The 9577-nt window shown below is 44.1% G+C and overlaps 1 protein-coding gene and 1 pseudogene across 9 annotated transcripts in view; both read left to right on the top strand.

Moving 5' to 3' along the window:
- The first annotated feature begins 2013 nt into the window (after positions 1-2013).
- Positions 2014-9577, top strand: part of MAP3K4 (mitogen-activated protein kinase kinase kinase 4) — a 118147-nt gene continuing 110583 nt past the window's right edge. For 5 of the 9 annotated variants that reach the window (XR_002774023.1, XM_023514646.1, XM_023514644.1 and 2 more), the window contains exon 1: positions 2070-2336. Coding sequence is in view for 7 of the 9 variants with exons in the window: in XM_023514646.1 (XP_023370414.1) it covers positions 2212-2336 (125 nt within the window). In the remaining 2 variants the exon portion in view is untranslated. Of the gene's footprint in view, positions 2337-9577 lie in introns of all 9 variants that reach the window. The other 4 variants (XR_001161395.1, XM_012806744.1, XM_003792388.1 and 1 more) reach the window with 1 other exon arrangement.
- LOC111726186 lies at positions 8228-8548 on the top strand (annotated as a pseudogene).

Below are 9577 nucleotides of genomic sequence, written 5' to 3'. Positions count from 1 at the left end.
AGAGACAAAATCTAACTATAATCATAGCTCATTAATGTTTTCTGAAAACTGCTTCATGAATACAATAACACTGAGTTCCTACTCTGTGTCAGACACTGTGCAAGGCACCAGAGGTGCTCGGTGGCTAGGCAGATGGCAGAAGAGTGGCACATGCCCTGAAGAACTGAAGACTCCAATGGAGAAGGGAGAAAGGGATGGAGGAAGGTGCTGCTAGGAGGGCCTCGTGCTGGGAGGCACAGTGGAAGTGAAGGCGGGGGAGGTTCAGCCAGAGAAAGCTTCCTGGGATCCAGAGTGGAGGGGGCAAAGAGTGATTGCACTCATGGCCAGTATTTAGTACATTTGGTTTCTACACCTATTAGGTAAGTGTAAGTGTGTTTGATTTCCGCTAAAATAGAACTTGCAAGTGGAAACTGAAAAACAAGCCAAAGGGTCTCCCTACTGCTGACTTGCATTGGCTGAGTGTTTGTGACTTGGACGCACAGCACACCAGCTAGCTTAAACCTTTCACCTTGGTAGTCACAGGTGAAATACCAACACTGAAGAATACAAAGTATGGCGCTGTTTAGAACAGAGGGATTTATTTCATTAACATTTAAAATCTCTAACACAGCTTCTAAAGAAGAGTTCTGGCCCAGAAAACTGTAAAAGAAGAAGAGAGAGCTAGAATTACAGAAAGCTGGAAAATACTTTTTGCTGAGTTTTCTTTATACAATGGAAATGATTCAGTGATTTTTAAAAAAAATATAGTTTTAATTAAGATAAAGTCAGTTCGTTGCTTTTGAATACTTGTTTTTTTCTCTCTCTTTCCCCTGATTAGGCTGTTAGCTCTAAAAGGGAAAGACGATTTTGCTCACTGCTATTACTATATCCCCTGCATCTAGTACAGTTCCTGCACATTTGGGGTATAATAAGTATTTGTTGAATGACTGTTGCTGAAAAAATAAAATGAATGTCAGTTTCAGAAATTTAGCATCATCAGGCTATATACAGACCATTATAACAAAGAAAACAGAATGAAGCGCTTCTTCGAGCATAGAGAAATTTCTGAAAGTACTTTAAGTACAATATAGCTCATTTCATAACTGGTCTTTAAATATAACCTTTCTGTAATCATATTTAAATTTTTCTGTCTTGGCTAGTTTTCTTACCAATATTGTTCAAAACACAAAGTACCAAAGCTCTACCAAATGTGGTTTCAAAAATCGGCACATTTTCACTGCTTAATTTTAAAAGATGCTATTTTTGAATTAACTCTTGATTTCACTCCATGGAAAATGTTGTAAATATCTGTAACTTAAAACTGTGAAGCCCCAATGCGTTCCAAGAGTAAAGGACGCACTGGAATTTGAACAGGATTCTATAACTCTGAAATAAGAACTTCTTTTTTCCTTTTCCCCTCCTCCAGTGTCGGGGTACTACAGTCCAAGTTTCCAGAAGATCGATATCTAACCTCGTGTTAGTGGGGTGAAAATAGCGTTCCTTCCTGCCTAGTTGATAAGAAGGCCACTCTAATGGTCTGTTTCCAGAGACTTTATTTCCAGAGCCTCACAAATCTGAGCATGCAGAAGTACTGCGCTTTCTTGGGATCTCAGCTGTGAGAGCCCAGGTGACATCGATCCCCCTTTCTGAAAGATGGGATCGCCGGCGGCAAGTACCTCTGGCGATAATCTACTGGCTCACGTTTGCAAAGCGCTTCAGGAATTTTTAAGCACTGCGGAACCCAGGCCATCCCGCCCCGCTGGGTGTCCCGTGGCGTCGGCTGGTCGGTGCGCTCTCCCAGATGACCACCCGTGCAGCCTCGAGCGCGCCCGCCCCGCTGCACAGTCACGCTCCGCACTCCTGGGCCCCGCAGTCACTGCCGGCCCGAAAAACCGGGCGAGCTCCGGGCCCCGGCGGAATCGCGCTGACACCTGCGGATCCCGCCCGCCGCGGCGCTGGGAGCGCAACTCCTCCGCTCCGCCCTTCCCGGCCGCCCCCGCCCTGTCCAATCCGGCCGTCGCCGCCTCCTCCTTAGGAGGCTTGTCCCTCGCCGCCCGCCGTAGCCTGGCGCTCGGCCGGTAGCCGTTTCCAAGATGGCCGCGGCGCGCACGGCTCCTGCGGCGGGCTAGAGGCGGAGGCGGAGCCGAGTCACTCCCGCACTTTGGCGCGCGGGTCTCCCGCGCCAGGCTGCAGCTTACGGCCCGCCGCGGCCATGCGGGGCTCCGTGCACGGATGAGAGAAGCCGCCGCCGAGCTGGCCCCCCCTCCTGCCTTCGCCGCCACCCCTGTCGCCGCCATGGAGGAGCCGCCGCCGCCGCCGGAACCAGAGTCCGAGCTCGAGTGTTGCCTGGCGGCGAGGTGAGTGTGGCGGTCGCAGCCGGCTGCTCGTTGAAAGAGGGTCAGGTCCCGGCCGGAACTCGGCTGGGGCCCGACGGCTTCAGCTTCCCGCCAGGTGGGGAGAGAAGCATCCAGGTTCTGCGGGCTGGGTTGGGAGGGGCGCGGTGCATCTTTGGATCCCAGGGGACCACGGCCGAGTCCGCTGAGCTGCTTCTCCCGGGATAGCGGTGTCGCGGGGGTCCGCTCGAGTGCACAGCCTGCGGGCCTTCCTGCAGGCTTCAGCAGCTCACCCTGAGCGCGGCGGGGGCTGAGAGCAGAGTGCGGCTCCCTCCTTCCTCCCCCCGTTCAAGCTTCTGAAGTGTGGCCACGCTGAAATTCCTCTCAGCGTTACTGAAAGAAATCGGTCCTCCCTCCGCCCCCATTCGAGTAAAGGAGACACTTGGTAATTGAATGCACACCAGCCATGTCCCCGCATTCTCCTTCCCTCTATTTGCCCGCTCTTTCAGAATGCCTGCTGTCTCTCCGATGAGAAACTGCAGACAGGCAGATTGGTGTGTTTTCCTGAGGGCCTTTCACTGTCCTTTAATGGTAGGTAGCTTTGTGCAGGTTGTTGCTCACACGTGCGCGTAAAGTAGGGATTTATTTAAGACTTTGCTATCACAGGAAGCTCTGAGATGGAACTTTGGTACCCCAAATGTTTGTTGGCATTCTTTTGTAGAGACTCTACTTTTATGTCTGTATTTTTTAATTTGGAGAACAAACTCAACCATAATTAAGAATTTCCTCTTTTATGTACCAATGTTTATGGTTCTTGTTTCTGTGTTCCAGTGTCCTCTTACTCCTTGTCCTTTGCGTCCCAGAGTAAACTTGCAAACGGCTGCCCCCTGTCCTCTACACTGAAAAGATTTCCACGGCTCCTCTAGCGTCTTTGCTCTGCAGTTCTAAGAGTAAGGCAGTAAAGTGTCCCTTTTCTTTTTCCTGCTTGAAGACATTTTAAATCTGTAGCTGTACTTAGAACTGAACACAGAAACCATATTCTTGCTTATCTTTACCCAGTTGGCCTAAACAAATTTATTTTTATAAGTGAACAAAATTATGGCTTTCCTTTCCTTAATTCTGAGATACTTCTGTAAACTTTTAAGGAACAACTTCTGTAAGTAATGATCCAGGGTGAAATGAGTCTTCTTTTTGTTTCTTTTGAATATGTCTTACATTTTTAGAAGTTTTGTCAGAAAGTTTATTATATAAACTTATTAATGGATTCAGTTTTTGAGCAGTAGCCACATTGTCATCTGCCAGTTTGTCTAAAGAATAATAGTTAACACTTATTAATGCTTAAGATAGTCCATTGCCTTCACTTTCATTAACTTGTTTAATCCTTCCAACATCCTTGTATGGTCCCATTATTATCTCTCTTTTATAGGTAAGGAAATTGAAGCACACAGGTTAAATATCTTGTCTAAAGTTTCACAAGTTGGTAATGACCAGAGGTCTGGCTGCCCGGTCCATGTTTTTTAGACACCATGAAGAATCCATTATCCAAATGGGTAGATTAAAAGTTATGGTTGTATGTAACCATATTCTGGGAAAAAATGAACATGAACCTTCTCAGGTAAAAGAACAAAGGGCAGAGAAATGAAAATGGGCTGTAGACAGGCAGCACCTGTGGTTCAGTGAGTAGGGCTCCGGCCCCTGTATACCAAGGGTGGCAGGTTCGAACCCAGAAGTGCCAAACTGCAACAAAAAGTAGCTGGGCATTGTGGCGGGCGCCTGTAATCCCAGCTACTTGGGAGGCTGAGGCATGAGAATTGCCTAAGCCCAAGAGCTGGAGGTTGCTATGAGCTGTGATGCCATGGCACTCTACTGAGGGTGACAAAGTGAGACTCTGTCTCTAAAAAAAAAAAAAAAGAAAGAAAGAAAATGTGTTGTAGAAATGACTGATAGAAAGAAACCTTGATTTTTCAGCCAGGTTTCTGTCTGTCTTTGTTAAAATAAAAATAGGTCAGGATAATGGGCTTCATCCAACGTTAAGTGAACAGCAGTGTACGGAACAAGAAGATCTTAGAAATGTTTTTCTTAGCAACATTGCAGTTAATTTTACAATAGCAAATCTGTAAAGCAGACTACTTAACAAAGCTGTTATTTTTTGTTTTTCTGCTCTCTTTGTCACCATCTTGTTAATACACACAGCTGATCTCTGACAAACTTACTGTAGATCTTTGGTGAAAGATATTGCAGTGGTTATCCAGTTGTTTAATTGGATTTTTTATGTTTTTAACACTTTACAGAAGTTAAACATGCATCTTCAAAATGTTCTGAATGCCACCTTTTAAAACATCGGAGACCAGCGACGTGGTAACTTCTGCTAGCAGGTTAACTGGTTTTGGCACAGACCAGAATAACGTTCTTGCTCATCTTTGTCATGTCATGGCTGGGTGTCATTGATTAGAAAGGTTGTATTAATGTGCAGGTCTTTTGTAGAATTCAGGCCTGTACATGCTGGGTTTCAAAGCTGTACCTCAAGTGCAACACTGCAGCGGATGCCAGCCAGCACAGCACATCTGCTTGGTGTTTGCTGTCCTCCTGACATGTGAGTTATGCAATGATTGAGGAACGCAAAACAGGTTGAGAGGTGATAGTACTCTATTATAGTTTTACTGCTTCTTGTCAGTTGTGCTCACCTCTTGTCCTTATTTTTGATGAAGAATTCATGATAAGGATAGCAGTTGTGATTGTTAGTGATTAAACTTGGAAATAAACATTCCTTATAATTTCTTTTTCAAGCCTCTGGGTCAGTTTTAGGAGGATCCTGAGATTACTAGGAAGTCTTTTAAAACTAATTTAGAACAGTATACCTTTGTGATTTCTTGGATCTATGCACATAAAAAAAAAATAGAGACCCAATTGGATAATAAAGCTGATACAATGCTCCTGTCCACTGTAACCCTTCCTTTAAGCTATTTATGCTAAAAAATAGCCTCGTCATTCTCACTTGCTGACCATATAAGTATATGTTACATGAATTTAACAATAACTCTTTTTAAACCAATGACTTTTTACTTACTTTGTATGCTCTGGTTCATGTAAATTCATTTGAAAAAATGGGTTTCAAGTACTAAGAAAGTACTTGAATATCATCTCACCTAGGCACTTTGATCTTTTTCTCAACTTCAATGACTGTGTTGAGTCTGCTTGTTTCAGTCTTGAGGTTGGTTGGTGACTGTTCTCCCTGGCAGAGTCATCCTTTGGTGAGGACCCAGACTGTTGGTGCAGCGTCAGTAATGGGCGTGCCTTTAGACCATTATAATAATAGATACCATTGGTGGGGATGGCAGAGAGGAGGAGTCATCAAGAAGCAGTAAGAAAGGGCTCCAGTGATGGCAGAAACTTCACATTTTGGAATGAGACATCTTGACTCTCAAGAAGACTTTGTGCTTCCTTTTAATTCTCATATCGTTAGAAGTTGCTCTTCTTCCTTCATACATGCTCTCTTGGTATCTGGTAAAGCTCGTTTTGAGCTCTACTGAAATGTGGGAATCTAAAGGGCTTACTGCTTACTGCATACATTTGCCTTAATAACTTCCTGTTATTTAATAATTCTTCATTCCTCAGTGATTATCTTTTTACTCATAGCATTCTGTTGTCTCAAACCTCTCATTTGACCAAGTGGTGTGTATTATTTAAAGACTTTAATGTTGCCGTTCAGTAGGACTATTGGAAATAAATATCGTTAAAGAGAGTGTGGAAAGGATGTCAAAAAAGAAGACTGGCTGATGACCCTGCAGGTCTTTTATCAGTTGGTGTTAATTTGGCAGGATAATCAAGGTGAAGATTGGCTGATGACCCTGCAGGTCCTTTATCATTTGGCGTTAACTTGGCGCTCACAGAGCTTCAGCTTCTCAGGCACAGATACTCAGCTTTGTCTGTATACTTGGGTAGTCAGTGTATTCCCTTGCCTGTAGAAAAGCCAAAGTATAATTAAGAGATTGACTGGTAAGCGTGACATTAGCAAGGGAAGTGAGTTGAACGATCTTAGTGACTAACGTTAGCCGGCGAGGTTGGCTTACATCCTTGTCAGGCTCACCCTTGCTTCTGGTATGAGAGGCAGTGTGACAAAGTCTTACTTGTGGGTTTTTATTTTCTAGGCTTAACACAGGCTGCTTTTTTTCCTCTTGTCACAAACTTTCCTCACTTGCCTGGGCTATAGTGTGTTTGTTTTAAAAATCTTTAGTCTTTAGATTGATGATAAACCTTGCTTTTCTTGTTTTAATTTGGGATATAGTGTGTCCATGTCCCTTAAAGATATTTGTTTAAAATATCCCCTCATATTTTTACTACTGGTAAGTCTCAGAGGATCACCTTATTCTCTCCACCCTCCCCATAATCTCCCCATGCAGAGTCCTTTGTCATAGATTTTGAAAAAGGTGGCAGAGATGTCAGTGGTTGATACTTTCATAAAATTCTTTTTGAGTATTATGTACAAAAAGGATCATGATGGTATGTGATTTTCTGTCATAATATTACATTTAAAAACTTAGAACCACATCAGAATTCTGTACAGCTATTGAAAACTTTTTTTTTTTTTTTTTTGGTAGAGACAGAATCTCACTTTATTACCCTCAGTAGAGTGCTATAGCCTCACACAGCTCACAGCAACCTCCAACTCCTGGGCTTAGGTGATTGTCTTCCCTCAGCCTCCTGAGTAGCTGGGACCACAGGTGCCCGCCACAACGCCTGGCTGTTTTTTTGTTGCAGTTCAGCCAGGGCTGGGTTTGAACCCGCCACCCTCGGTATATGGGGCTAGCACCCTACCCACTGAGCCATAGGTGCTGCCCAAAAAACTGTTTTTAAAGAATATTTAGTGACATGGGAAAATGTTTATGATAGGAGTCCTTCTGGGCTTGGCGCCTGTGGCTTAAGCAGCTAAGGCGCCAGCCGCATATACCCGAGCTGGTGGGTTCGAATCCAGCCCAGGCCTGCCAGAAACAATGACAGCTGCAACCAAAAATAGCCAGGCGTTATGGCAAGCACTTGTAATCCCAGCTACTTGGGAGGCCGAAGCAGGAGAATTGCTTGAGCCCAGGAGTTGACGGTGGCTGTGAGCTGTGATGCGATGGCACTTTACCAGGGTGACAGCTTGAGGCTCTGTTCAAAAAAAAAAAAAAAAAAGTCCTTCTGACTGGGACTTGAGTATTCATTTTCAAAAAGCTTATCAAGTACTTTTCAATGAAGAAAGCAGATTATACAACAGTATTTGCAGAGGTTGATGGCCAAAGTTTGGGGTGGCCGCTCAGCTTATACATACTTCTCTACCAGCTTCTCTTCTTCATTTCGGGTGGGGGACTTGTCTCTGGACTTCAGCTGCATGGTGCAAATTGGAGCTGCCCTTTTCTAACAGACTGCTGGGTGTAGGGATGGACACTCCATTCAAGTCTGGCCATTAGGGGTCTTCCCTGGGATTTTTTCAAATTGGAGCTGGGTGAGAGAAACATTTTAATATGTGAAATACATACTGTGAAGCCATGAGCGTAGAGCTTGCCCCCTGAAGCAGTGGTCAGTCTCACTGGGAAGTAGTTTGGTCTCAAACCATGATGTTAACCTCCAGAGAAATGCAGAGACCGAGAGAGTCTGTGGCCAGTTGTTCATTAGGTTGGATTCATCCCTTTTCTCTTGATGTGATATGGGAGGTAATAAATTCTCTATTTGTGTTTATACTGTTAATTTGAGTTGAACTTCTTCAAATCCTAACTAATACTCGATATGATCCCCTTTTTAAAAAACTTTATGGGCGTCTGAGTGAAGTGCTTCTGGGTTGCTGCCAGCTGCTGGCTCCTTGTTCCCAGTGAAATGAGGAAACTGAGGCCCAAAGAGGTTAAGTGACTTGGCCAGGGTCAAAGAGCTGTCCAGGAGTCATGCCCATCTTGTTCCTCTCACTCTTCCCCCATGTGACCGAGACACTGTTTTAATCTGGATCTACCCTGTGTTGGGGAGACACAGCAGGCCGGGCAGCAGCAGGTGTGGCTTGGTTCACAGTGGCAAGTCAGCTTCAGAGGACTGTGAGAAGAAGAAAAGGATGATGAAGACGATGAGGATAGTGAAGAGGACTCAAAAGATTATGAGGACATGGTGGACATGGGTGAGGCGAATGACTACAATGAGTCACCTGATGATGGGAGGTCAATGAGGTGGACATGGAAGGCTATGAATAGGATTAGGATCAGTGGATGATCTAGGTAGACAAAGCAGGGTGGCCTCAAGGAAATTCCAGGCCAGCCCAACCTACCCTGTACCCCCCACCCTTACCCACAGAACCAGCTGATGGCCCCAGTGCTCGAAAGCGCCCTTGGGTACCTGCTCAGCTGCTGCCATGGTCTTCTTGGTTCCTCCCCAGCCATCATCTTGCCCTTGAATCCCTAAGGCCTGACCCCTCCACTTTCTTGGTCCTTGAATCCCTGAGGTCTGAGCCCATTCCACCTTTTTGGCCAGTACCTGAGTCCTTGATTGCCAGGTCTGGTTTGCTTTCTAACTCTTATAATAAAGAGACAGGAATGACCCCTCCTCCCCCCAAAAATACGTTTTGGGGCACAGAAAAAAAGATTAAGGGGTACATACTAATTTTTCCTAAAATTTTTCTTAACTAGTACATTTATAATTTTAAGTCTTCATACTTTCAACTAAAGTTGAAAATGATGAGATTCTATGTGTCAATACACAGAAAATATGTTGCCAGATCTTACATGAAGTTTAATTTTATTTATTTTGGGAATGAATCTGAACTATCTGAGCTGACTGTAGCAAGCTGGTCCAGTTAGTTTTCCTTAATTACTTAGTTCATCTGGGATAACAGAATTTGTAGATTAGAAACATCTTCAGTAACAAAACAGATACACAGTTTAGGTTATGATGGTCTTTTATATTTATAGAACTATTATTTAAAATAAATGACTGTGTTTTCAGCATGTATATTATGTTTAAATGCTTTCCTCTTTTTAAGAGATGTATTTTTAATGACCATAATTTAAAAGGAATATCATACCATCGGCAGTACGTGTATGGGGTGCGTTTGTAGATCTCTCCAGCCCTCATGCTGTGTACTGGAGTGCCATTGCCTTTAAATGTTTATTCACTAACAGACAAAATGAAAATTTGTTTCTGACTTACAAGTACATTCATTTGTTGTATTTTGCAGACCTTTTTTTTTTTTTTTTTTTTTTGAGACGGAGCCTCAAGCTGTCCCCCTAGGTAGAGTGCCATGGCATCAC

Source organism: Otolemur garnettii, unplaced genomic scaffold, assembly GCF_000181295.1.
Source record: "Otolemur garnettii isolate 467f Iridium unplaced genomic scaffold, OtoGar3 scaffold00056, whole genome shotgun sequence".
NCBI lineage: Eukaryota > Metazoa > Chordata > Mammalia > Primates > Galagidae > Otolemur > Otolemur garnettii.
This window is presented reverse-complemented; position numbering and strand designations above follow the sequence as displayed.